General features: G+C 48.0%; 14 protein-coding genes across 14 annotated transcripts; 8 read left to right on the forward strand and 6 right to left on the reverse strand. All coding sequences in view use genetic code 12, as the record gives it.

Annotated features, from left to right (window-relative positions):
• Positions 1-19: 19 nt before the first annotated feature.
• On the reverse strand, positions 20-1,438 carry LODBEIA_P57980 (uncharacterized protein; the record flags this gene model as incomplete). Its single annotated transcript, XM_066976169.1, has 1 exon — positions 20-1,438. One exon carries the CDS (start codon positions 1,436-1,438, stop codon positions 20-22), a length of 1,419 nt encoding a protein of 472 aa, XP_066832736.1.
• A 511-nt stretch (positions 1,439-1,949) lies between these two features.
• LODBEIA_P57990 (uncharacterized protein) lies at positions 1,950-2,636 on the forward strand (the record flags this gene model as incomplete). The annotated part of the gene is made up of 1 exon (XM_066976170.1): positions 1,950-2,636. One exon carries the CDS (start codon positions 1,950-1,952, stop codon positions 2,634-2,636), a length of 687 nt encoding a protein of 228 aa, XP_066832737.1.
• Positions 2,637-2,884: 248 nt separating this feature from the next.
• Positions 2,885-3,622, reverse strand: LODBEIA_P58000 (uncharacterized protein; the record flags this gene model as incomplete). The annotated part of the gene is made up of 1 exon (XM_066976173.1): positions 2,885-3,622. One exon carries the CDS (start codon positions 3,620-3,622, stop codon positions 2,885-2,887), a length of 738 nt encoding a protein of 245 aa, XP_066832738.1.
• A 231-nt stretch (positions 3,623-3,853) lies between these two features.
• Positions 3,854-7,009, reverse strand: LODBEIA_P58010 (uncharacterized protein; the record flags this gene model as incomplete). Its single annotated transcript, XM_066976174.1, has 1 exon — positions 3,854-7,009. The coding sequence occupies one exon, from the start codon at positions 7,007-7,009 to the stop codon at positions 3,854-3,856; it is 3,156 nt and encodes a 1,051-aa protein (XP_066832739.1).
• Positions 7,010-7,367: 358 nt separating this feature from the next.
• On the forward strand, positions 7,368-8,516 carry LODBEIA_P58020 (uncharacterized protein; the record flags this gene model as incomplete). Its single annotated transcript, XM_066976175.1, has 1 exon — positions 7,368-8,516. The coding sequence occupies one exon, from the start codon at positions 7,368-7,370 to the stop codon at positions 8,514-8,516; it is 1,149 nt and encodes a 382-aa protein (XP_066832740.1).
• Positions 8,517-9,251: 735 nt separating this feature from the next.
• On the forward strand, positions 9,252-11,030 carry LODBEIA_P58030 (uncharacterized protein; the record flags this gene model as incomplete). The annotated part of the gene is made up of 1 exon (XM_066976176.1): positions 9,252-11,030. The coding sequence occupies one exon, from the start codon at positions 9,252-9,254 to the stop codon at positions 11,028-11,030; it is 1,779 nt and encodes a 592-aa protein (XP_066832741.1).
• Positions 11,031-11,370: 340 nt separating this feature from the next.
• LODBEIA_P58040 (uncharacterized protein) lies at positions 11,371-12,247 on the forward strand (the record flags this gene model as incomplete). The annotated part of the gene is made up of 2 exons (XM_066976177.1): positions 11,371-11,528; positions 11,614-12,247. The coding sequence occupies 2 exons, from the start codon at positions 11,371-11,373 to the stop codon at positions 12,245-12,247; spliced, it is 792 nt and encodes a 263-aa protein (XP_066832742.1).
• Positions 12,248-12,362: 115 nt separating this feature from the next.
• Positions 12,363-13,679, forward strand: LODBEIA_P58050 (uncharacterized protein; the record flags this gene model as incomplete). Its single annotated transcript, XM_066976178.1, has 1 exon — positions 12,363-13,679. One exon carries the CDS (start codon positions 12,363-12,365, stop codon positions 13,677-13,679), a length of 1,317 nt encoding a protein of 438 aa, XP_066832743.1.
• Positions 13,680-13,762: 83 nt separating this feature from the next.
• Positions 13,763-15,670, reverse strand: LODBEIA_P58060 (uncharacterized protein; the record flags this gene model as incomplete). Its single annotated transcript, XM_066976179.1, has 1 exon — positions 13,763-15,670. The coding sequence occupies one exon, from the start codon at positions 15,668-15,670 to the stop codon at positions 13,763-13,765; it is 1,908 nt and encodes a 635-aa protein (XP_066832744.1).
• Positions 15,671-15,991: 321 nt separating this feature from the next.
• On the reverse strand, positions 15,992-17,287 carry LODBEIA_P58070 (uncharacterized protein; the record flags this gene model as incomplete). Its single annotated transcript, XM_066976180.1, has 1 exon — positions 15,992-17,287. The coding sequence occupies one exon, from the start codon at positions 17,285-17,287 to the stop codon at positions 15,992-15,994; it is 1,296 nt and encodes a 431-aa protein (XP_066832745.1).
• A 357-nt stretch (positions 17,288-17,644) lies between these two features.
• Positions 17,645-18,163, forward strand: LODBEIA_P58080 (uncharacterized protein; the record flags this gene model as incomplete). Its single annotated transcript, XM_066976181.1, has 1 exon — positions 17,645-18,163. One exon carries the CDS (start codon positions 17,645-17,647, stop codon positions 18,161-18,163), a length of 519 nt encoding a protein of 172 aa, XP_066832746.1.
• A 311-nt stretch (positions 18,164-18,474) lies between these two features.
• Positions 18,475-19,473, forward strand: LODBEIA_P58090 (uncharacterized protein; the record flags this gene model as incomplete). Its single annotated transcript, XM_066976182.1, has 1 exon — positions 18,475-19,473. The coding sequence occupies one exon, from the start codon at positions 18,475-18,477 to the stop codon at positions 19,471-19,473; it is 999 nt and encodes a 332-aa protein (XP_066832747.1).
• A 65-nt stretch (positions 19,474-19,538) lies between these two features.
• On the reverse strand, positions 19,539-21,452 carry LODBEIA_P58100 (uncharacterized protein; the record flags this gene model as incomplete). Its single annotated transcript, XM_066976184.1, has 1 exon — positions 19,539-21,452. One exon carries the CDS (start codon positions 21,450-21,452, stop codon positions 19,539-19,541), a length of 1,914 nt encoding a protein of 637 aa, XP_066832748.1.
• A 183-nt stretch (positions 21,453-21,635) lies between these two features.
• Positions 21,636-26,768, forward strand: LODBEIA_P58110 (uncharacterized protein; the record flags this gene model as incomplete). Its single annotated transcript, XM_066976185.1, has 1 exon — positions 21,636-26,768. One exon carries the CDS (start codon positions 21,636-21,638, stop codon positions 26,766-26,768), a length of 5,133 nt encoding a protein of 1,710 aa, XP_066832749.1.
• Between the last annotated feature and the right edge of the window lie 26 nt (positions 26,769-26,794).

Consider the following 26,794-nt stretch of genomic DNA (forward strand, 5'->3'; position numbering starts at 1 on the left):
CACTAGTCCAGTTCCCCCGTTAACTTTTGTCATCATGTATCACTCGGCTCAAGACCGACTCTAAATCGTCTAAATCGTAATAGTCTGTGCCCTCAATCCTCTTGACTTCAGTGCACTTGATCCCCTTCCCCGTAAAAATTTGTTCGTCAATTGCAATCCTTGACCCCGACATGTAAACCACTCGCGAAACAACCAGATTCCACTCGACGGTGGCAGCATCGCCAGTTGAGCTCTTGAGACTATACTCAACAGCTTCAACAATACACCGCACAAAATCGGCAGCAGTCATACCAAACGTTTCTCGATCAAGACACCCATTCAACAACAAGATTTTTTCACATGCGTTGCTGCCCACGATGGCTTTACCTACACCTTTCAAGACCAATATCGGGATAATGCTAGTCATCAACGAGCCAATGGAGTAGATCAACGTGTCGCATCCCGATATAGCGGAAACCGCCCTCGCATTGGCCGTGGGGCAGATTTCTTCTCCATAAGGCGAAACATAAAAGATCCTTTTGATTGGCGATAGAAGCGGCTCAATGTTATCCAGTTTATTGAAATGCAACTGTGACTTTTTGAGTTCAGGATGGGTATATTGCGGGACATTGCCACTTTCCTCTTCATCGTCGGTAAAGAAGATGGAACTCTTGCGTGAAATGGGACTCTTGACCCGCTGTTTGCTCAATTCAACCTCATTTATCGGCACATCTTCCTGGTCATTGAAATAAAAAGTACGCGACAAGTCATCCGTGGGAGTCGGCGGACGCGTCTTGTCGATAGGCGGAGGATACTCGCCATTTTGCGAAGGGTGCGATATCTGCGACTGGCCCGTGATAATCAAGCCATTCTCCAATATTGCGCTAATGTGGTAGGTGAAGTTGGTGTTGATGCATGGTAGGACAACAACACCCGCATCGACATCGGTCAATTTACAGAACAACTCAATTGACGAGTCCAACGAACCGATGAATAGCCGAACCCCAGTTAGAAACAAGTTGCCCACATTGGCCAACTCGTACCGAAACTGTCGCTTGTTGGACTGGGTGATTCTCGACCGCTTCAAGAGCTCCACGTGCAAATGGACAAAGAAACTGCGGAACACTTCCTTGGTGCTTGAATTGAGCGGAGTCCATAGTTCGTGTGTGCCTTCAACTATACTATTCCACTGCAGTTTGGCAACCACGGGGTCGAGAGAAAGCCGGAAACTGAGCAAGTCGCGTAGATCCCGCTGGTGCGGCGGGATAAGCCGCGTCAATCGCGATCTGATATCGCCTATCGCGGGCCCGCCGATGACTCTAATGATCTCCGAAGTCGACCCTCCATTATCGGAAATCGGTAGTATATAGGTAGTCTTGTGGTCCTGCGATAAGTTGGTGAAAAGCGGCACCAACTCGTTTGTGGCTGTTCCTCCCGATATTATGGCAAACTTGGGCATTTGAAAAAAACAAGAAGCAAACAAAAAAAAAGCTAAAGACACTGTAAGTCCCACGGCCTTTGGATGTGTTTAAAGCATGATGGTGGGGCTGGTTCATCAACACGTCAACTCCCGTGCGGCTTCACCACCGCCCCCAAACTTATCCCCCAAATCTCTTGCAATGGAAAATATCACGTGCCAGTGTCTGAAATCTGTTTCGTGTCGCTACTTGATATTTAAAAAACGACACTGCACGTGACAAGGACTCTTTAACCTAATCGGGTAATCTTGCCGCTAAGACCCGCTAACGACTTATCAATTTCTGACTCCTTTTTTGCAATCACCAACCTCTCGTAAGATAAACCATTTGCAGTCCCCCCCAAAAGACCATGTGCTATAATCGTGTAAGAGAATGAGTAATCAGCTAATTGTGATTAGTCACTTATAATCCTCATATATAGATCCCCCTACCTTCCTAATCTTATCTTCCCTGTCTCTTTACCAACCTTCCAGGCACCAAGCTTCCAAGACCATGTACATTCCAAAACACTACCGCGAGGACGATTGGGAACAAGCTGAATACCTCATCAAGACATACCCTTTGGGAACACTAATCACCACCGACTCAACAGGCGGCATCATCGCAAACCACATCCCTTTCTACCTCACAAAAACCGCTGAGGGAAACCACAAGCTAATAGCACACGTAGCCAAGTCCAACCACCAGATCCCAAGCTTGACTGCAAACTCCAATGTGTTGATCGTGTTCCAATCGGTAAACTCGTATATCACCCCCGACTACTACCCAGGTAAGCAAGAGACCCACAAGTACGTGCCAACATGGAACTTTGCCAGCGTCCACTTGCACGGGAGTTCGAAAATCGTCGATGATGTCGACTTTGTTAGAAACCAATTGGACCATTTAACGGAGCAGGAAGAGCTGGTCCAGAAAAAGGATGGCCGCAAGCAGTGGAAAGTCAGCGATGCGCCTGAAAATTACGTCAAGATCTTGCAGAAGGCCATCACGGGGTTGGAAATCTCCATCGACTCGTTTGAGTGCAAGTACAAGTTTGATCAAGCGATGAGGAAAGCCGATGTCGATGGTACGATCGAGGGTTTGGCTCAGGATGGGAAGGTGGAGATTTCCCAGTTGGCCAAGGAGACTAACGCGAGAGCAGATGCAAAGAAAGCTGAAAAGAAAGCACAAGAGGCAAGCTGAGGAACCACACTCATGCCAGGTTTTCCTTTATCCCCTACGTGTATTCAAGGAAGGTACCACCAGTTGCAATTGCAATGGCATGCCGAAGCACTTCCCCGAATCCAACACCATGCAAAGAGAAAGCAAAATCTACATCAAGTTTTTAAATACATGATCTTTCAAAAAAAAAAAAAAAATCAGAGCCAATTCACATCGAATAGCGGCTCTCAATACAATACATTCAAAAAATTACACACACACGGCACCATTCAATACGGAGCAAAGCCAGCCCCGGCACCGAGCCCACCGCGCCCGCGTCCAAGCCCGCGACCTCTGCCCCTATCGAACCCGCCTCTGCCTCGCCCTCTAAACCCGCCTCTGCCCCTATCGAACCCGCCTCTGCCTCGTCCACGCCCGCCACGCAACGCTCCCCCGCGCCCCAAGCTTATCCCTGGTATATTTGTCCGTTTCCGCTCAACCTTCAACTCGCGGTCGCGAAAGATGCTGCCGTCCAACGTGGCGATGGCCTTGTCGACGCTGTCGACGTCGACAAACGCCAAGTACGCCACGCCCTTGGGCCTGCCCGTGAACTTGTTGTTCAAGATGGTGATTTTCTCAATTGCTCCCGCTGACGCAAAATGCTGCTGGAGCTCAAGCGGAGTCAGGGCGTAGTCCACGTTGCCGATGTAGATTGACTTCGCGTCGTTTTCTCTCTTCTGGTCATCTGTCAATTGGATCGACGGATGGACCTGTTGCGTTGGTTGTTGCTGCTGCTGCTGGTATTGCTGCTGGGCCTGCTGCTCCATTAAGAAGTTTGTTTGTGCTTCAATATCGAGCTGGGCATCACGTTGTTGTAGTTCATCTCTTTGATTGCGTAATTGTTCTAGTTGCTGCTGCTGTTGGGCTTGTTGTTGTTCCTGTGTTGCTGTCGTTGTTGTTGTGTCAAATGTGTACGATTGTTCTTGCAAGTAGGGCTGCTCTTCATCCATTGATATTTCGTCCGACATGGCCCTGGCTCAGCTTGTGTTTGGTTGTGGTTGTAGATGAGCTACGACAAATGCACCGTTGATTCAATTTTTGGTGAACCTTTTTTTTTTTCACTCTTGAGACCACATCGTCGACACACACAGAGCCAGAAAGAGGTTCAAGTAGTACAACAAAAATCGAGCCAATGCTACGTAGTTCCCTGATCCAATGAAGAAGATAGTATTTCTTTTGGTTTCAGTAGGTATACTTATTTAGAATTGAGTTACGCCAGGTATGTTCCTATCCCTATTCAAAGTCTTCTTGACCCCATTAGCACCTATATCCCGCGGCAATGTAGCCTGGGTAACTTGATCTTTGTTTCCCGACGCTGACAGTGGGCCATTGCGATTCTCCGTTTTAGTAGATCCATAGTCAATGGGCCTGATTTTCCTCTTCTTCTTGACGTGGTTTGGCAACAATGCGTCGGCTTCGCTCCGCAACAAGTCGATATCAGTCTCGTATCCACGGTCGTATGGAATGTAGTCATCGTCATCGGTAAGCACGCTCATGAATCCAGAGTCCATGCGCGGGATCTCGTTATCATGCGAAGAGCGGCGGCGTTTGTCTCTGCGGCCAACGCAGATTAGCAAACCTAGCATGACTGCGCCAAATATAGTCAAGCCAAGTATGATGCCGATTCCGACACTGACCCAGCCCAAGTGCACATGCAAGAATGGATCCTTCTTGGAATCGTCAAACCATTCCAAGTTCAATGGCTTGTCAAGAAGGAAAACACACGAGGCATTTTTGAAATTGTTTTTGTATTCGGGAGATGTGCACCCGTGGGACAAGATGCGAACTTCCTGGTCCTTGTTGTAAGAAACGCCGTGGACGATTTTTTCATCTTCGGTGCCATTGAGCTTTTTAAAAGATAAATAGACCTTGTTGGATCCTTGTCCGTGCTTACAAACAAGTGCACCGTTGGTCAAGTTTGTCAAGATCAAGTCGTCGCTGATTTCGCCATTGATGCAGTCTATAATCTTGTGCACTTCTTCATTGGCTATCAAGTGGAAGCAGAGAAAGTCAAACAAATCAGCGCTGGCTGCGGTTTTGTTGAAGCTCTCCAAAGATTCAGCCGTGGGGATCAACACCGAAAACGGCTTTTTGCCAGTCAATAAACTAGCCAATTTGGGAAACGTTGCAAGCAAGTTGGCAAAGTCAAATTGAGGGAGTTGCGGGTCAGCGGTGGTTTTGATCAACTCTTGGATGGGAACATGGAATGTAGATGGCAAGAGAACCTCATTGATCACGTGGATCACCCCTTGGTTGAACAAAATGTCCGAGTTTAGTGGCATGGAAATCGGCTCGTCCTGCTCAAATTGCAAGTGATTGATCTCATTCTTGATGTTCAAGCTTCTGATGGCAACGTCACGTCCATTCATATTCTTGAAAATGCCCTGGTTTTTGAAATTCGAGTAGATCAAGTCTTCCAAGAACATGCCTTGGATAATTTCTTGGAACAAAAGCGGGTTATTCTCCAAATACTTGAGAACCAAACCCATACCATCCCAAACTCCCGCATTTTTGGAATCTGTAGCACCACAGGGTAAAAAGATGCTATAGCCTTTTTCGTTATCATCAAGCGAGTAAAGGTTAAAGGTGTTTAAATAGTTTAATGTGCGCAAACAACCTTCTCGATCAATTTTGATACCTTCCAAGTGACGCGGGATTGCTCCCGTGGACATCAAGTCACCCAAGGCGTGTTTCAAATTCATTGGCGTCAGAATCTCCTCGGTGGCGATATATATCTGGCTGTGGTTCTGAATGGAAATAACGTCCGATATCTTGATGCCATCTCCAACCTTGACCACTTCTCTGACTCCTTCTCCACCTTCATCTTCACCTCCCTCGGTGTATTTCGAGATTTTCATCTTGTAACAAGTGCCGAGCTTCTTTTTCAGACACAACTTTGTATCCACCAAATGATGCTCGTGGTGTCTGAAATCAACCAAGCCGTCAATGAAATGGTATAAAAACTCCTGCTTCAAACTGAATGAGTTGCTCTCAATTTCAGATTCGTCGCCGATATCGTCTCGCAGATCGATGTCCACCAAGATGGTTTGATTAGCAACGGACCCATCGATCAAATAATCGAGCGATCTGAAGTTCAACTCGCTAACAAAGTTGGAATAGTGTTTTGCGTACAATGCCTTGCGGGCAATCATCTCTGCAGTGGGGATATCCAAGCGATCGAAAAACCATTCGCCTTCATCAAAGATCTGGATTATCCCATTTGACAACACGTGTGTTTGAGACGAGTGGAATTTTTTGCCCAATTCGACACCTTTGCCCTTGTATATAAACTGGTGTTTTCGTCCAGCGAATGAAGTCAGCTTGCTTGTAGTCCCATTGACTCCGTCTATATACCCGGAGAACATGAGATTCTTGAAAAGGTCAAGAGTATCCAATTTGACTTCAAGTATCGCTTCTTCTGAGCTGTCAAAGAACTCTTCTTCGGCATTGGCAAGATAATACTCCAATTGCAATTCGTCCAACGAGTTTCGCAACAACGAGTCGCTCGGTATCACCATGGTTCCTACACCATGCAAGAATTCATCGCAAGTCTTGGGTATAGGCTTTGGCTTCTTGCCAGGGTTCTTTTTCGTCTTCTTGTTCTTCTTGTTCTTGCTTTTCTTGTTCTTCCTCAAGCTGCCAGCTTCGTCGTCGTCATCGTCATCGTCGTCGTTGTCCTCGTCCTCGTCGTCAAATAACAGTTGGAAGATCTTGTTTACCAACGAAATCTCGGGGATCTCCTCTCCCATGAGAACATCACATAGACTCGACTTGAGTGGCAACAAATGATCAATCCCTTGAATGTACGACCATTGGTGCTTGGCATACAAGTCGGGCTCGACTATACTTGCCACTTCGTCAACAACATACTCGTCTCCATCTTCCCGCACGCGAATAGGGTAGACATCCCCCTGTCGGTCTTGATATAACGAGTCGTAGACAACTTCCTCGTTGGACAAGTTGCCAATCACGACGGTTTGGTTGACCACATAGCGTAGCAACTGGTTCATACCCGGAACCAAGTCGTCAGATGCGTCCATTCCGACAAATGCCAGATTCACCGGGGCCAACAATGTGACATTCTGCATGAGATTCAACTCTGGTATCATCCCTTTCCGCTGGAGGTGTCTCAAAAAGTAAGAAAACTGTGGCTGCGACGAAAGTATATCTACCATAACCGAGGGCGTGGGTTCCGGCACAGCCAGACTGGATTTGGAAGCAGTAGTAGTCGCTGCATCAACACCAATACCAACACCAAGGGCATGACATTCTGTGGGGTTGAATAAAAAAAGTAGTAGTATTAGCGATTCAAACAAGGCTCTGAGAGATCGAGTAAACCTCAGACATAGAACCATTATTCAGCTCTTATTTTTCAGATGGTCTTTTTGCTTCTTCCCGTATCTTTTTATACCTGCTTCATATGATGATGAGTCCCAGGGCAGGGGATGTGGTCTGTTGATGAACAAGAGCCAGCTTTCGAGTGATGATGTAGATGTTTGAAAGCCGCGTGTTGTAGATAGAGGGAGTTCCCGTTTTGGGCAGGTGTGCGGCGCAGCCACACAATGTGCGGCGTGCGGCATCATTGCCTTGTTTGGTGTTTTCAAGCACCAGCTACAGAGCCACCAGCAGCTCGGAACAACCAGCTTTCCCACAACATTGTTTGAAGCTGAAGGAAAAAACCGAGAGAGGTGGCGAGTGGATTGAAGTGAGGCCATGAGTTCACGAAGATCAAGTGTAGAGGAAGCAAGAAGGCTCCAGCGGAGAAGAACAGTGCACGAGGAACAGGCCGAGGTGCAAGCGGAAACCGTTGAGGCTGGCCTCCCCGAGGGCTTCAGAACTTCGGAGAAAGAGAGGGAGAAACGGCCGTTGGTGGTTCAGAAATACCGCAAGTACTTGCCTATTATCTTGAACATTGTCCATGGAGCAGTGTGGGGGGTTCTTGCGCGGAAGGGACTCATGAACTTGACCACTTACTCCGGGTCCTATCTTTCTGGGGTGATTTGGGCGAACTTCACGGCGTGCTTGGTTATGGGGCTAAGTATAGAGGGCGACGGGTTGTGGCTCTTTTTGTTGGAGCACGAAGTGTATTCAAACAAGGGGAGCATACCGGTTTACACCGGTATCACCACGGGGTTCTGCGGCACATTGTCGTCTTTCTCCACCGTGATACTCGACTTGTTCAACAGGTGTGCCAACACGGTGCCAGGAAGCGATTACCACCCGCCAAATGCAGGCTATGGAGTTATGAATTTTTTGGCTGTCGTGTTGGCCGAGTTTGGGTTGTCAATAATGGGGTTCCACATGGGTAAACAGTTTGCGCAAGTGATTGACCACGTCACTCCCTCCTTAACATTAAAACAGCACAAGATACTTGAAACGGCCTCCATGGTTGTTGCCGTTTGCTTGGTCATCATCACATGTGTCTTGTTGGGGACCAAACCGCAGGGACGCTGGAGAAGCTGGACTTTTTCCATGTTTTTTGCTCCGTTTGGCGCCATCTTGCGTTTTTACTTGTCAAAGTACTTGAACTCAAAGATTACTCAGTTCCCACTAGGCACATTCTCCGCCAACCTACTAGGAACCTTGCTTTTGGCGATCTTTACCCTCATCGGGAGAGGTAAACTAAAGTCCGGCGGCCAAATTTCCACCCATATAATGGGGTGCCATGTGTTGACTGGACTAAACGATGGATTCTGCGGAGCTTTAACTACTGTCAGCACTTTTGTTGCCGAGTTGTTTGGGCTAAAGACGTTGGATAGTTATAGGTATGGAACTGCCTCGGTTATGGCGAGTTTTGCAATCATGGTCTTGGTGCTTGGCTCCTACAACTGGACCATTGGCTTGACCGAAGCCGTTTGCTGAGCAAACCAGAGACAGATCCGGGGTTATGTTGCTTCTAGCTAGAGGGAAAACACTTAATAGAACTTGATAGATACTTTTTCTCATGGGGAAACAAGCGCCTGGTTGGTTTCTGCTCCAACCCATGGCGCCCTGGTGCCCCTACGGGTCGATGTTTCTCAAATCCAGATCCAGATCTCCCAAATCAACCTAGACAGCACCGTAATATCGAGATACGGGCACCAACGGTTGGTCTAACCAATAGGGGCTCGACATGTGTGCATAACCAAGCATACACGCGCTCTCCAGCAGGAACAGCACAACTTGGACCCCTCTTTCTCCCCTCCCCCTTGAGTCAGCGGAGACAAGGGGCGAGGCGGGCTAGGGGGTTGCCGGTTTGGAGGTTTGGTGGTTCTTGAAGTTCCCCCCGCCGTGGTGAGTCAATTGTTGGCCCCCAATTCGAGGCATCGCGTAAATTGCGCGAGATCGCCAAAGGAGCAAACTGAGCAAATTTCCACATTGCCCGTTTCAACCAAACCCAACAACAGATGCGAAACCCACCACGGAAGCAGCCAGCGGGCCATTGGTGTCGGAACCAGAGGTAAGAAGAGATTGACCCACACGGCTCTCCTTATTCTCCTTCTTTTTCTTGCTGTTGTTCTTTATAAGACCCTGGTGATCTTCCTGCGTTTGTTTCGGGAACCTCAAAGCTAACCCCCACGCTCGAGCAGTACAGATTTCTTTTGAGCTTTGGACGTCATGACGGTGCAGTACCAGGGGTTGGATTGCATAGCGGACAAGTCGAGGCAACAGTACATGGCGTTCAAAGTTGCGTCGCAGCAGGAGATACCGTGGGCTTCGCAAGCAAACTATGCGAAATACACCGTTTATTTCGGGGTAGTCGTCATCTTTCTTGCCTTGCTCAAGCAGTTGTACTACAGGTTCCGGGACTACACTTACAGGTCTTCCCTTGAAGCGTCCGCCACTGGCGGCACCAACGCCGTCAATTCGCTCGTTGATGTTGTCATCTCCTATGGGAGGTATGTGGGCTACAAGCCCACCTCCCCCACGTTGAGGTTCTACTTGTCTTTCCCTGCCACCTGGGGGTCGACGTTGTTCATGGGGGTGTCGTCGTTTTACCTCCTTTGTTACTGCTTCATTCCTCACTTCTGGTATCGTGGCTGTGCCGGCTTTGGTTCGCCGCCATTGGCGGTGCGTGCGGGAATGATGAGCACGGCGTTGATGCCCTTTATCTACGTTCTCGCTGGAAAGTCCAACATGATCACCTTGTTAACGGGCATCAGCTATGAGAAGTTAAACGCCTACCACCAGTTTGTCGGAGTAGCTGCGTTTGTCTTGAGTATAGTGCATGCTGTCCCCTTTGTTTACCAGGACTTGCAAGAAGGTGGCTCATCGGTGCTCCACCATAACTTCACAACTGACTTCTACTATATCAGCGGCATCCCACCTTTGATTTTGTTGGGCTTACTTTGCATCTTGTCGAAAGCTTGGATCCGCAAACGCTTGTATGAATTTTTCTTGCATTTGCATTGGATGATGGGCATTGCACTAGTGGGAACTTTGATCTGGCACATAGACTATGCCTTGGGCGCTCAAAACTACATGTGGGGAGCCATTGCGTTTTGGGGCACCCAGATCATTTACAGATTACTCACCAAGACAGCATTTAGACCAAACGCCATGTTTTTGAAGTCTCGCGTTGCTCATTTGCAAAAATTGGACGAAAATGTCTATCGCATCGACGTGCCAGAGGCAAAAGACTACAACTGGAAACCGGGTCAACACTGCTTTTTGAGATTCAAGGGCTGGCGTGTGTTGGATAGCCATCCATTTTCAATTTCTTCTGCTAGTAATAACGGAAACGGGATGAAGTTTATCGTGGTGCCGCAACGTGGCCTAACCGGGTCCCACTACAGGGAATTGGACAAGATGGTTGAGATAAACAAAAAAGTATACATTGATGGTGCCTACGGTGGCACGTTTCGTGATCCAACTAAATTTGACAAAATTGTGTTGGTGGCTTCAGGCTCGGGAGTCACGGCTACATTGCCATTTTTGTCGTATCTTGCTTCCCATGGCGGCGACAATATCAAATGCTTAAACTTCATCTGGGTAATTAGACAAACCCAGCATCATAACTGGATTAGACAAGAACTCGACCGGTGCCAACAGTTATTGGGCTCAAAATTACAAATCGATATCCGTGCTTGCCACAATGCCACTTATCCAGCTTCTGCATCCGCGTCCGATTTGGAAAAACAAGTTGACGCGAAACCATGTGGTGGATGCAGCACCGAGCTTGAACAGAAATTTGAAAGACCCAACATCACCAAAATTTTGTATAGCATGGCGTCCAGCTTCTCACGAAGAAACATGGTTATATGTTCAGGGAGCGACTCCATGAAACGGGAAGTGAGCAACGCGGTGTCAAACTTACAAACTTTGGTTTTTAATAATGATTTCAGAAATACAAATGTCGAGGAAATTTATCTCCACACGGAAAGTTTTGGTTGGTGAAAAAGAAAAATATTGATTTCATTACTTAGTTCTGACCCATAGGTTTGATTGTGAATATGAATATGCCCTTGGTAGAACTCACTCGACTCTCTTTCCATTTGGTTTGGATCGTTGATGCTGAATTACGACTGCATTCGAATCCTCTTTCGGTGCCGTTTGACCACTTTTGCAGCCAGTCACGTGACATGCTCCAAAAACCGGGTCGTGCAAAAGTGAACAAAACCCCAGTGGTGGACGGAAGTCAAACATTCAACTCATGGAGGAACCCACCCACCACAGCATCATAAACCCATCCACCAGGGCCAATTCACCAAAGAGAGTCCATCTAAATCAAGCGGAAATGAGTGTCCCGGATCTTCTACTAGACCCGCAGTTGAAATACTGGGTCTTGTTGCCTATAACATTGGCCATGGTGCTCGTGGGTCTCCTAAGATCAAACATCACCTATTTACTTCAACCACAGCCAAAAGCAGATGGTTTCAAGAAATTGAGAGAATCGTATGTAACTGCCCCAGAGGCTCATCCGTCGGAGATTTCCCTTTTACTAACCGAATCCCACCTCCTTCCCCCCTCCTCAATACAGTCAATTTTTATTCCAAGTGCGAAGTTTTCGAGAAAACAACCATATCCTAAACGAATCGGATTTCAACACCTTGAAGACATACTACACCGCTACATTGCAGACAGATGAATTCCACGCGTCCACCGCCAAGGAAGAAGACGCGCAGATGAACCCGCTCGACCCGTCGAACAACGAAGCCATCATGCAAATGGCCAAGGGCAACTTGATGAACTACATCCCGCAAACGTTGATCATGGGATGGGTCAATTACTTTTTCGCAGGCTTTGTCGTGATGAAGTTGCCGTTCCCCTTAACCGACGGGTTCAAAAGCATGCTACAGTCGGGCATCCAGACCCCCGACTTGAATGTGCGCTATGTTTCCTCCATCTCTTGGTATTTTGTCAACTTGTTTGGGTTGCGGCCGGTTTACTCGCTCTTGATGGGTTCCAACGCAGCTGATGCGTTGATGCAGCAGCAGCAGCAACAACAAGGCCAGCAGCAGATGCAGATGCCTCAAATTGGCGGGCCCGGTGGACCCAAAGCCGACAAGGTGTTCAAAGCTGAAGCTGAAAACGTGCAGATTTTGAAGCATGAATCTGTCTTTGAGGGGATATTTGACCGATTTGTAGCTCAACATGGAACCAAGCAGATCTAGAGTAGAAGCTGTGTAGTGCTAGAGATAGAAATTCATATTGGTAGTTGACTTCTTGGTTGAACTCTGGTGGGCATCTCTTGCAAGTTGCGATTTTTGGAAAAAAAGCCACCTTCAAATGCGCAAGATGGTCATCTCACACCGCCATCAACACCATCTCCACCAAGACCACACTAGGACCTATCACCGTGTTACAATGACTGAACCGAAAGATGTTCCAGCTGCAGCTACAGCCACCCCCACAGCATCAACAACCAAGCCAATCCCCGTGATCCTATGCATAGGAATGGCCGGATCAGGCAAGACGACATTCATGCAAAGACTAAACTCCCACCTCCACACCCGCAAGCAGCCACCCTACGTGATAAACCTCGACCCCGCGGTGCTCAAGATCCCATTCGGAGCCAACATCGACATCCGCGACTCCATCAAGTACAAGAAGGTGATGGAAGAGTACAACTTGGGCCCCAACGGCGCCATCGTGACATCGCTCAACTTATTCTCCACTAAGATCGACCAAGTTCTCAAACTAGTCGAGCGCAAACAGGACAAGATCTCGAATGTGATCATCGACACGCCGGGACAGATTGAGTGCTTCATATGGAGCGCCAGCGGCGCCATCATCACCGAGGCGTTCGCCTCGGTTTTTCCCACGGTTATCGCCTACATCGTCGATACTCCGCGAAACACCAACCCCACCACGTTTATGTCCAACATGCTCTACGCGTGCTCGATTCTTTACAAGACCAAATTGCCCATGATTGTCGTGTTCAACAAGACCGACGTGCAAAACTGCCAGTTTGCCAAGGACTGGATGAGCGATTTTGAAACTTTCCAAAGTGCCGTGCAACAAGCTGGAGAGGGCGAGGAATCGAGTGGCTATATGAGCAGCTTGGTCAACTCGATGTCGTTGATGTTGGAGGAGTTTTACACGACGCTAGACGTTGTGGGAGTGAGTTCATACACGGGCTCTGGATTCGATGATTTTTTGCAAGCGGTGGATAACAAAGTCGATGAGTATAACGAGTACTACAAGGCTGAACGAGAGAGGATATTGAAGAAGAAGGAAGAGGACGAAAAGCGGAGACAGACCCGGTCCTTGAACAAGTTGATGAAGGATATGGATATGAAAAAGGATAAGGGGAATGGCAAGGAGAAGCAAGGGGTGGATAGCGAGGTGTTGTCGGATTATGACGATAATGGAGATGAAGACGAAGACGATGTTCAAGGCCAAGTATACCCTGATTCGGAAGAAGAAGAGCTCGGTGGTACTCAGAGACAATACACCTTTGCCGGGGATAGACAATCCGAGCTTGACGATGTGGCTGATGCCGATATCCAGGACCGGTATCGCGAAGCGTTGGAAGCCACAGCCAAGAATGCATCTTCCCAGACAGCAGAGAATATAGCAAACTACATCAGAAGGTCACAGTGAATGTAGAATTTTTATAAATATTTATTTATATCTAGTCTATTCTTTACCTTCTTTGCTTTCCTTTCTAAGGTTTACTGAACCTTTTATTCCTGGTTCAGGGTCATTATCGCGTCAATGTCCAACGGACTGTTCTTGAATTCGTCTTTGAATATCAAATATGGCTTATGTTTCGCCATATACAACACCGTCTTGCCCAATTCAGAATTGCACCACGCAAACCACGACCGTGTATACTGTGCTCCGCCTTCGGAGTTTACATCAACACTCTCATGCATCAACCCCAAGTCGGCTGTGGAGTCCAATACCATCTCCAAACTCGACATAATCTCCTCATCGTCGTCCGAGGTGCGGATCTTCACAAGCAAAGACATGGGCCACGCGTTCTTGATTCCAATGTGCGGTCCGCCTATCCCTTCAAAATGTAGTCCCTTGAGATAATACGGATTACCGCTTTTCTCCAAAATCATCTTGCGCGTGTTTTGATAAACCACGTCTTTAACGCTCGTGTATCCCAAATCCGGTATTGATAAAAGCGATGGGATGTTGGCATCGTCCATAAACGTGGCACTTCCATAGCCATCGACTTCATAAGCAAACACTTTGCCCCAACGCGGATGCTCGACTATTCCAAACTCCTTTATTCCCGACTCGATAGCACCAATCAATTGGTCCGTCAGTTCCCCAAACGCCACCATCGCCTCGCGCATATACTCCAGCACCAGCGCCAACCCTTCTTTATTCAAGATGTTCTTCCTAGCGCGTTTCAATTCCGTAACCATGTGGATATTTCCCGGGATGAAAAACTGCAAAATCGTCGCGTCGTCACTAGGTCGGAACGCACTTCTCACAAGCCCCGTGCCATAGTTGACGGGGTTGCCCACGCCGCCAAGCGGCAAAGTCTCCGACCCGATGTTCGTTTGGCGTTGAAACAGGTAGTAAAAAGGGAGCAGTTGGCCAGTCTCAGCGTCAAAGCTCGGCTGGCTTTCCCTGCGCAACACAATCAACAACTTCTCATACGCCTGCAACCATAGCTTATTCAAAAACGCCAAGTCGCCGCCCGAGTTCTCGACGTATTCATTCGTCAACGTCAAGAAACTCGCCAACGAGTCAATCTCATACTTGCACTCGAAAACTTGTCTCCAATTGGGACGCGGGTTAACGTCATCAAAGGCCGTGTTGCCGCGCTTCACCCCTGACTCAGGCGGCGGATGAAACGCATTGCAGTAAGGTGAATCATTGACAAAGAAAGCCTGGGTATCGATGGCCCCCAATATAAGCTTCTTCAACGCAGGGTCGTACTTCACGAGCGGCTGATAAACGGATAGTTGACGCGCGGCATCGCGTAGCCATTCAGCATGGATGTCGCCCGTGACAATAAACGATTGAGGCCCGCCGCCACCAGCACCAGTACCAGCAAAGCGGCTCAATTGCGCTTGGTCTCTGTGCCATAGAATCGTAGTGTCCAAAGTGTTGGGCAAGCAATTCTCCACGAGACGCGCTAAATCTGGATCACGTATCCGGCTCATCAACTCCGACACCAACTTCTCCACTGCTTCCGAGACGAACGTCCGGCATTTCGGAGCTGGTCTCATGTAGGGGAACCTGCGTTTGCCCGCTGAATAGGGCGGATGTCGGAGCTTGGAATACTCAACGTAATCGGGACATGTCTTGGTTGTTTTGTCTAGCTGCTGGAGGAAACCCTGCTCGACGACTCCTTGCGCTTTAAAGTCTAGCTTGGACTGCAACAAGTGCTGCTGGATCTCTTCTTGGGTCAACACCGGCACCTTTTGCGGTTGCCCTTGCGCTTGTGGTTGTTGCGGCGTAGATCTAAAGAACGTGAGATAGGTTATAATGACACATAGCACAATAATCACCGGCCGTATTCTCTGCGATATCTTGGACTGGGTCAACATGGAAGCCAGCAGTTGGTGTTGGTACTGCTTCTGATGAAGATTAGGGGGGTTCTTGTTCGAATGAAGGGGTTGATCCATGGTGTGATGTTGTATAGGCTATTTTCCAGGTATTGTTCTTGTTTGGTTTAAGGAAAGTGAAACATCGAAATTTCAGCAAACATGGAGAGCTGAAACCATCCCAACCGCCGCTTCTTCTAAAACCCACCGTTTTCCACCAAACATCGTCGTCTTCCAACTCCGTTAAGCTCAATTTCAGGGTTCTTGGTTCCTGCTAGGAGCTTGCAGAAAAGAGCACGGTCTTTTTTCATGGAGAGGGGGAAGTTACGAAAGCCCACGGCATGTCTATTTCCCATCTATGTCCAACCAGCTGCAACACTTTTTTGTTCTTTTTTATACTATTTACAAGTTGCTGGGGTCCATTAGATATAGCCCGTTGCCCTGTTCGTTGACTAAAGGGAAAGTCATGTTGGCAGAAGCAAGGTGTTTCAAAAGAAGACCCAATTTGCCGTTGCCATCACCGTCACCTTCGTCTCCTTCTTGACTTCTGCTCTTGGCCAACTGTAGAATATTCTCATAGGTCAACTCACCGTGGCCGCCATGATGCTGGGCTAGTTTCAGCAACGAAGATCGCACTTGCGGGTTCAGTAAACAGAATCTGGCGCCGATAATCTCCAACTTTGACTTTTGCAAGCACTTTACAACGGTGTCGAGATCTGCATCCATGTTGGTGATGTTGAACATGTAAAGGTTGCAGTACTCGAGATTGTATGGAAAGTCGGCGATTGCATCATACGGATCCGCGGTCATACCTACCTCGTCCAAAGCCTCTTCAACTAAGGAATCAAGCTCATCTTCGTTGCACTCCCCAGATGATGATATTCGCACTGGGAGCAAATTGCGGAGGTAAGCAGCCAACTCGTCTTCTTGGTCGTCGGCTGCAAGTTTAAAGTCGTTGAAAAGCTGAGCCCAGCTCCGGGGCTTGTATTTGTAATATCGCTGAATGGCAAGACTTAGAACAAGGAGATCGGGCCGGGTGATTTTACTAAACCCAACCGGCTTGTACTGGACTACTTTCTTGCATTCACCTTGCTCTCGTTGCTGCTGCTTTTGCTTTTTGGTAAATGCCTGGTTAATCTCGCCTACTCGGCGTTGAATATCGAAAACAGGCTGATTCCAATGGTCGATGCTTTGTCTAGAAAACAACAAGTTGCGCTGTCGCAAGAAAATCATAACGGGCGCCGTCCCATAAAACATGTTGATATACGTCTTTACCGTATTCTGTTCTTTCTTGCCCGCGGGGAGCATCAATAACTTCTTGAACGACGAATTTATCGTCGACACGAGGTCTCTCACGTAGATGCTCTCAACTTGCTCCCTCCCTGGAAGCTGCGGTAGCACATCGTTCATGTTGCTCAACCCCTTGCGGTCAATAAACAAATGCTTCGTAGCTAGAAGCTCATTGGGCCCAAAGTCGATGGGTTCGCAGAACAAGTCGTATTCATGCCGAGGCACGTTTCGTCCTCGCATCATGTTCTTGCAAAGAATGTCCCATCGGTCGTCTCTCTGTCGTAGCATGGCGGCATCTCCGAAATAGTCCTTGACCGCCTTGGGATACAACGTGTTCTGCTCCTCTGAAACCGCTCGATAGAGCTCAACTAGTCGTCGTACAGGTCTGGGGACATTCTGACGAAACATGGTTGTGAAATAATCTTCTGCAGATTCTTCAACTCCCCCGCCCTCGCTCTCTGCCGTTTTTTCGATTTTTGTTAAGCCAAACTAGATTTCAGACTAATCTGCTTTGCTTCGTATCTGCACCTCTCCTTTGCTTGTTGTGGTGGTGGCGATTATGATTGCTCCATCGCCCCTTGATTCCTATGGGTGGTTGCTCATCGCGGTGGAGGTTATTTCCGTCGCGCAATCTTCCAACACAATCCCCCCCCCCCCCCCCCCACAAGAACCACCAACCAGGGTATAAAAAGGGCCATCTTACAGCCACCAGACGCCTCAATTGAGCCCAATTTCCACCAGGACCTTTCAAAGCACGGACTCAGGATGTTATCACGTACGATCAGGCTCAACGCGGCCAGGATTTGCACTCGTCAATCGCCACCAATCGCGGCTAGGATCCTCGCGCATCGCGTGCCACACATCCACCTCCACCAGCACGTCTCGGTACCGGCAAGGTGGCAGAGCAATTCGGCAACTGTGAAGCCAGAAGAGCAAAATGAGTTGCTCATCGAGTTCACATGCAACGTATGTGACAAGAGATCGTCGCACCACATGTCGAAACAGGCCTACGAGCACGGCACGGTCCTCATCCAGTGCCCCCAATGCAAGTCTCGACACCTCATTGCTGACCACTTGGGCTTCATCAGAGACGACAACTTTAGCTTGGCCGAGTACTTGAAAAGCGAGGGCCAGTCCGTCGACACCGGCGTCTTGCAGTTTGACAAGGTGCCCGAGAACTTGGCCCACAGCACGGGCCAAACGGCCAAAGAAGAGGAGCCGAAACAGCAGAAGGTGTTGGACCTTGAAGCCCCGGGCAAGGGGGAAGTGGTCAAGGACAAGTAGAGTATAGCAAGCAATTAAGCAAGCAGTAAAAGCCTCCTCTGACCAACCGTAATGCCCACTTTTCACCTTCCATTTCTTCCAACTTGTTCCATCTGGATCGGAGAATCGGCAGCGACTGCAAAATGAAAAAATTTACTGTCCATACAGACTGCACTCTTCTTGACCGATTTCCATCCCTTGACCCCCACGCCAGCCGTCGTCTTACTCGTACGGAGAGAGAGGTAGACAGATAGAGAGGTATATATATATATACTCCTGGGAAATCCGCGTTTTGTTGCTTTCTAGATTGCTTGGAGCGGCATCGTTTCGTCATGTTTTTACAGAGATCTCAATCATTGCTCAAGGCAAGGCCATGGGTAAGCCTAGCACGGTTCAATTCGTCTTTCAAGGACTCGGGTAAAGAAACAGCCCGGAAGATCCACGATGAGGCCGATAAAGCGCTCCAGGAAGCAACTGCTAAAGGAGCCAAGGCAATCCACAATCAATTCGCCCAGGAACAGGGCATCAACAGCGACATCATCAACAAGTACAAGGACAAATTGACGCAAAAGGCCCAGGAGTTGGGTATAACCAACTTGGATGAGCTCAAGGACAAGTACAAGGAGCAGATTGAAAAAGTCAAGAGTGAGCTAGGCGGAATCGACATCAATGCCGAGATCAGGAAATGGGAGTCTCAAAAGAAGAAAGAAGAGAGCGACGGCTCGGTGATTAATGTCAGGTCGAGGGACCCCGGCGCTGAAAAGAAGCCATACAAGACCTTGAACGACTATGTTGACGTTGAAAAAGTCCGGCGTTTGCCTCGTGATGACATCAAGTTGATTTGGAAAACCCGGTTCCAAGACGATCCCAGGTCCTTGCACGCGACAATCAACAATCAGCAGTTTGACGAGATTACGGAAAACGCTTCCAAATATCCCTATTTCTTGTTGCCTCTCCCCAAGAGTGACGACAAGGATACTCACAAGGGATACCAGTTGGAGTTTGTCCAGTGGTCATTTGTGGGTGCCGACACTATCCATTGTTTGTTCACCTCGCTAGCTGAATACAAGCTTCATGGCGAGTTTGCGAAACCTCACGTTGTCTTGACTTTCCACCAAGACTTGAAAAAGGATAAAGATCTCGTGTTGATGAATGGGTTGAGTGAAAAAGATGGTGGATTGTCCACACAGGAAGCCCAATTGTTGGTGCTCAACTTGCAACGTTTCTACAATGGTAAAGATTCGAACAAACTTGCATTGGTCAAGGAGTTCAACGAGGGAAGTGAAAAATTCACGTTGGATGGATTGATCAAGGAAACAACAACAATTTGAAAAAGAAGAAACTGATACTTATAGAGGGTATACTTTCCATTTAAACATTGCATCTCCAGATAAATCTATCGCTTAGCTCGTCCAGTTCTCGTCAGGCCAGATCTATTTCCACTCTTCATTGTTGCTTTTTTCTTAGTAGGCTCTGGATAATATTCATCTTCACTGCTGATAATCTGAGCATCTGCCTCCTCGTCAGCGAAAGATCCCTTCGGCGCGGCGTTTCGACGTCTAGATGTTGGTTGTCGCGTACCCAACTCAGCCACATCGACTTCAGAATCACTCGAGTCGATGATTTCCTTGCTTTTCTCCTTGCCACTTCTCTTTGCAGCTGTTGTTGTTGATTTCTTCTTGGTTGAAGAGGAGTTCAAGGACACGTCCATGTCCATGTCCACGCCTCCCGAATAGCCTGCGCTTTTCGTATGCATCAAGATCTGCTTGAGCATCTTCTTTGGATGCTGCTCGTTGCCGCCATCTCCACCATGAAACTCTGCCTCGTCTATATCAACATTCAAAAGTGCCTTCGTCTCCTTCTTGATCTCGCTATTGATATACTGGCTCAAGCTACTCTTATCTTCATTCTCCAACATTTTCTTCACGGCATCGTTGAACCCAACTTCAGGGACCAAGGTCAACTGTGTTTGCTTCAAGAAATCACTCACAATGTCCTGCAACTCCAAATCGGTGTTTTGCTTCTTCTCCTTCAAGCTCTCCTCGAGCAAATCCGCATCAAACTTGGTCTTTTGAATCAATCCGTTCGCCACCGACGCTATGGTCTTCTTCTTCTTCTTGTGGAATTGCACCACGTCATTCACGTTGGCTATTCGGCCAACAAACTGATTCGAAAACCTCTGGGCATTCTCAATTTCGTATCCATCACTATACTCAACCCGTAGTCGAATCAATGGCAAGTAAAGCTCCCGATTTGAACCAGCGTTTCGCGTCAGGTTCACTTTCTCTATAGCCTTTTCAACCTCCTGGGTCAAGAACCCAATCACGTCGGCTTTGGAAGCGACTCCGGCAATTAAATCAGTCTTCAGCAAGACAATCTCCCTCATCACAAAGGGGCGCACCGTTTGCAAGGCAATCGGCTGCAACGAATAGTCACCTCCTTTGATTGAAAGTATAAACACCTTTTTATCGGCAACTTCTCCCTCACAAAGCGACGTTGCTAGTGACGAGCCGGCTTGCAACACGTCAAATGTAGTTTCAGGATTGTGCACCGCGTGAGGTATACATTCATGCTCGTGGCCCCAAAGAACGAAATCAAGAAATGGAGGCAAGAAGTTTTCAGGGATGGTTGATTTGAAAGAGTGCATGGCATGGTTCTGGTGAATTACAAACAAATTGAACCACTCGTCTGTCTCCACGCCCGGTCTCTCAAACTTGACAGCTCCATCTCTAAACAACCGGTGCATTCTTTCGTCCCGAAGGTTGGACATTCCATACAATGCCAACTTTGTCCGCCCCTTTTGTAACAAAATAGGCTTAACATGCACCGAATCGGTATCCTTAACCTTACCAAAATAGTTTATGAGTCCAGACACGGCCAACACGTCCAACGCCAGTAGCATTCCCTCGCCAGTCGCGTCATCGTGATTGCCACTGATGGCAAACACGGGGATCGAGATGTTCAAATTGGGATCTTCATAATTGACCTCGTCGATGCCGTTGTTCATGACATCCGCAGGCTCGCTCAACAACTCAAGCTCACACGGCTTATCCCCCATACAATTGCCCCGCAAAGACTTGATCACATGGTACATCGACTTCTTACTCGGCTTGTTCACATGGAAAAGATCGCCGCCTTGAAGCATCATATCGACGCCGCGATCGTGGGCAATCTGGGTGATTTCTTCAAAAGTCTTCCACCCATCGTCGCCTCGGATCGGGTCGTTTTCAAGGTACCCAACATGATTATCCGTCGTCAAAAGTATTCTGATCGTATCGGGGCCGTCTTCTATCCTGTCAACCGCTGGCATTCCGTGTCATCCATATGTGCTGCAAAAACTTCAACACTTTTCACCACCTACAGACGCGACTGGGGACCACTTTGGTTGCCATATTTTTCTCATTCGGCAGCACATTATCCCCATCACGGAACACATCTTCAAAAACCTCCCTTGAGCTGCAACTGTTCAATGCCATATAGACTGTAGCCTCATATGCCAGAAGATTCCATATCTCTGGACTTGGAGCGAAGACAAACCGATGAGTTCGACAGCATTGCCTCCATTTACAGCGACATTTTCCAAGATAAGACCCCGACGGGGCTAGTTTGGGGAAAGAAGCCCAATCCACATTTTCAGGTCAGCTTGTCGTCTCGTAATGTGGAGGAGAACCCAGAAGTGTCCATAACGTTGGACATCGAGTTCACACCGACTTATCCGTTATCTTCACCCAAGGTGAAACTTGTCGAGCCTCACAATTTGCTCAAGGTCCACGTTAAGCAATTGAATGAAAAGTTGTCGGAATTGATCAAGGAATACCTCAGAGAGGAAGTATGTTTTACCGTTATTTCCGAGCTCATGTACCTACTAGACGACATCCAGTCCAAAACTGTCAAAGTGCTCTCTCTAGAGGAAGAACGCGAGGAACGACTAAAACTGGAAAGGCAGGCCTTGGAAGAGAAGGAGCAGCAGCGGGCACGAGAGGGCGAAGAGGCCATGTTTAGGCGGAATCGCGAACTAAACGAACAGATTCGGATGATTCGAGCTGACTTTGCCGAAACTCCAGCTGCGCGAGAAGAAGATGGTGGTGGTGGTGTTGGTGGTGACGGCTCGGTTGATGATGTCCCGTTACCCTCAGATACTAGTGATTATTTTTTGTTTGAAAATGAACTAGAGGACAGTTTCTCGCAAACCGGCACCAGGTTCAAGTTTCGGGCCATTCTGGGATTCATAAACTATAGCAAAGGCGGACTCCTTGGCGACATTGGCCAGCAATACATTGTAAAGCCCTACGTTTCCGAGGAAACGAGATGCAAACTTGAACAATTGGGGCTGGAGTTATCCTATCTCTTGACAGAGATCAACCTTACTCATAGCTACTGGCAGTCCGATTGCGGCAAGCGCGAGATCCAAGAGCTTGAAAATCATCTCCAGGAATGCAGCAAATTGCAAGATTCCCACATTCTCAAATTGATTGGTTTCCAAATCGACAAAGTGGATGGCTGGAAAATACGGCTATTGAATGAGTTTTCGTTTGTGGCAAAGTCTCTACGCGAGTCCTTGCCGAAAAAGGGTCATGTCGACTGGGCCTTGGCGAGAAGCTGGCTCATTCAGATCCTTCCCGTGCTTGAATACTTGCACAACATCGGGGTTATCCACAAGCTGCTCAATACCGAGACGATCTATTTTTTCGAAGAAGACCGCGAATCCGGCGACGAACGGGTGGTTAAGCTCTGCCATCCTTCGTATGGGTATAAGTTGAGGCAAATGTTGGAGAAACACCCAAATCCCAATCCCAAGAAAAAGTTGGTCAAATCTGAAAAGACGGCGCATCAGCAGTCGGAACTCTGGACGGCGGCGCCCGAGCTACGATCAGGGGGGATATACACTAAAAAGACCGATATCTGGGACCTTGGAATCGTCTTTGCCAAAAGTCTTCTAGGCCGCAATGTTTTGGGCACGTTGGAACTCACCACGCAGGAGCTTTCCAAAAGCATTGTGCAATGCGACATCTTGAAGAAAGAAAAGAGCAGCAAGTACACCGACTTGGTGGGCGACTTGTTGTCAAAGATGTTACAAGATAAGCCGGCGAAACGGCCGAGTCCAATCGAGATCAACGCTCTCAAGTTTTTGAGAGAAGGTCCAGCGTTGGCGAAGCGAGATGTTGATGTTGACATCAACGCAGATGATTCGGGACTCTTGAGCGAGACCAACAATTACCTCCTAGATTCGTCGAGTTCTTCTCCACCTCCTCCTCATCATCATTCTGCGGCCATTCTCCCACTGTCAAAGGAAAGTCAGGGAAACATTTGGGTCGTTTCTGCTGGTAACTCCGGCTCCCGGGTGCGGAGCAGGTACGAACGAGAATTTGAAGAGATTGGCCGGCTTGGTAAAGGGGGGTTCGGTGACGTTGTAAAAGCACGTAACAAGATGGAAGGTACTTTTTACGCTATAAAGAAAATCAAGCACCGTGCTGGCAAGCTCGATTCTATATTGAATGAAGTCTTGTCGCTTGCACGGCTCAATCACCAGTACATTGTCCGGTACTATGGTACGTGGGTTGAAGAGTTGGACGAAGATTCATCGTGCGATGATTCAGTCATATCCTCAGTGACGGAAACACAGGAGGAGCAGGAGAAACAGGAGGGTACCCGTGGAATGAGTTTACAGCGGAAAGTGACCGAGTCTCGCCCATCTGCGTATTTGACGCGAAACAGTTCGTTCCAAGTTGACTTTATGTCTCGGTCGTTTAACCCGGGCATTGATCTCGACGATATTGACGCGGCAGATTTCGATGACGATGACGATGACGATGACGATGCCGATGACGATGCCGAGGATGCTTTTGAGTTTGCAAACTCCAGCGGAAAGGAGGACGCCCGGGATTCCAATGATGAATGGAGCGTAAGTGACGAGAAGAAGAAGAAGGATACAGAGAAGGACAAGGACAAAAGGAGGAGGAGCTCGATGAAAGCTGAGAATAAGCAGGCTGTCGTCAACTCAAAGATGTCGATGTTGTACATCCAGATGGAATTTTGCGAAAACAACACACTCTTCAACTTGATCCAGCAAGGGTTGCCCAATAATCCCAAAGAATACTGGATGTTGTTTAGACAATTGCTCGATGCGGTGTCGTATATCCACAAGGAAGGATTCATCCATCGCGACTTGAAACCCGTAAACATCTTCATCGATAGATCAAATACCATCAAAGTTGGAGACTTTGGATTGGCGAAAAACTCGCAGAATTTGTTGCCAACTAGCCTGCTGGGTCAGGGTCAGTTGGACTCGAGCTTGATAGCCAAGACGAGAGGCGAAGACTTGTCCACAATTGTGGGGACAGTTTTATACACCGCGCCCGAGGTGGCGTCGGGAAACTACGATGAAAAAGTCGACATGTTTTCACTTGGTGTGATTTTCTTTGAGATGTGTTATCACTTGTCTACGGGCATGGAGCGGATACAGACATTGACAAAACTACGCGAGCAAGAATTTCCCCTGAATTGGAAGAACTCGCTTGAAAAGAAAATAGTCAAGCAGTTGCTAAGCGCGGATCCCGAGCTGAGGCTAGGTGCTGCAGAATTATTGCAAAGTGGTTGGCTCCCCGTTGAGCAACAGGACCAAGTGGTGAGAGAAGCCTTGAAGTCATTAGCTGACCCGGCCTCACCTTGGCAGCAGCAAGTGCGTGAAACACTCTTTAAGCAACCATATTCACAAGCTCGAGACGTGCTTTACGATAGCAACCCGGGAGGACCCCAACTATCGTCGGACGATGTCTTGCTTCAAAATAAGCTACTCGGAGATTTGGTAAAGATATTTAAAAGACATGGAGCCGTGGAGAACTTGAATTTGAATTTGATCCTTCCAAAAGCTCCCTCGCTCATGAGCAATCCAGTTTGCGAAGTATTGGACTCGAGCGGATTTGTTGTCACCTTGCCTTTTGATTTGACCATCCCCGTGGCAAGGTCCATCAGCAGAAATTCCTTGACGGTGAGGAAGTTTTACCGCCACGAGTTTGTTTATCGCCCCAATTTGCGAAGTGCCGGTGCTCCTGACAAGTACAGTGCCATGAATTTCAACATTGTCAGCGATGACCGAGACGACATTGTGAGCAATGACGCCGAGTGTTTGAAAATCGTTGATGAGATATTGGGCATGGTTGCCAATGTGCCTTCTAAAAAGAAAAAAATCATCATGGTGAACCATTACGACATCATTGACGCTGTCATTTCTTTCACTTTTGAAAATGTCAAGTTTGACGACAAAAAGATTGGCGCCGTGGCCGGCCTTTTATCGCAGTTGCAAGTAGATAAACTGATCAAGGAAGTGCGCAAGGCTCTACGTGACGAGCTCAATGTGCCGTACACGGTGGTTGAAGATCTTTTAGAAAATTTTAATTTCACTTGTTCGATCCCTGAAGCACGTCACAAGTTGCAAAAATTAATGATTGACTCGCCGCACTTGGCCAAGACCGAACGGGCATTTGTCCATTTATCTAAAGTGATGGGCACTTTGAAGCAATTCGGAGTCTCTACGGGTGAAATCGTGTTGAATCCGTTGAGCAATTACGATAACCATTACTACCAGCACGGCCTCATGTTCCAAGGTCTTTTTTCTGTCCAGGGGTCCAAGAGAGTCAACCGAATCATAACTGGCGGCCGCTTTGACTCATTGATCAAATCTTTTTCTTCGGAAATATCAATGACCAAGACATCAACACCTCAACTATTGCACGGCAATGGTGGTACGCCGCATGGAGTCGGGTTCACGCTCACCACTTCGTTTTTATTCGAGTGGACCAAAAACATGATACTGCGGAAATCGAGCAAATCGGGACAACCGTATTTCGGTAGTCGGTGCGATGTGATTGTTACTTCCACAGACCAGAACAACATCAACAAGATTGGATTTGAATTGTTGGGCAAACTATGGTCCATGAACATCAGCGCCGACATCATAACCAAGGCGAGACCTCAAGACGAGCTACTCTTGCACGCCGCCGAGGCCGGCTCAAAGTGGATCATCTTGATACGAGGCGGGGACGTGTACAAGAAATCGAAAAAGCCATCGGGTTACAAGCCATTGAGAGTGCGCAACCTCGCCACTGGCAAGGAAGTAAGCTGGGACACTTTTGAAGACGTGTCGCGGTTCATACTAGAGTCAATCGCCAACGAGGAGAAACTCATGGAGGATGACTCCCTGGCCAAGCCGGAAGCCGTGTTGGAAAATACCAGCGACGTGGTTGAAGAAGTTGACGCCGTCGACTTGAATCAAAAGTTCACCGTGATCAATAACGAGGCTCCACGAGGCCGCAAGAACAAGCGTGACAGATGGGAAGATGAGAGCATAGCTAAATCCGTTGGCTCTAAAACCGTGCAAAGCTTAGCCCAGGGCCCCGTTTTGATATTTGACATCAGAGATGAAGTCTTGGATATGATTGGGGTCACCTCGATTCACCAGCAGGATGAATGGATCAGAAAAATTGTGTTTGGCGCCAATAACTTGCCCAAGAGCTTTGCTTTGAATATTCACAATGCCTTGGTGAAGGAATCGGCCAAGGGCCACCGATGGTGTATCTTGGTTGCTTCGCGTACGCAACATACTGCCATTGTTGATCTCCAGCGATAGAACCAAAACTTGATACTAGAGATAAA

The sequence above is a fragment of the Lodderomyces beijingensis genome, assembly GCF_963989305.1.
Source record: "Lodderomyces beijingensis strain CBS 14171 genome assembly, chromosome: 8".
In the NCBI taxonomy this organism is placed as follows: Eukaryota; Fungi; Ascomycota; class Pichiomycetes; order Serinales; family Debaryomycetaceae; genus Lodderomyces; species Lodderomyces beijingensis.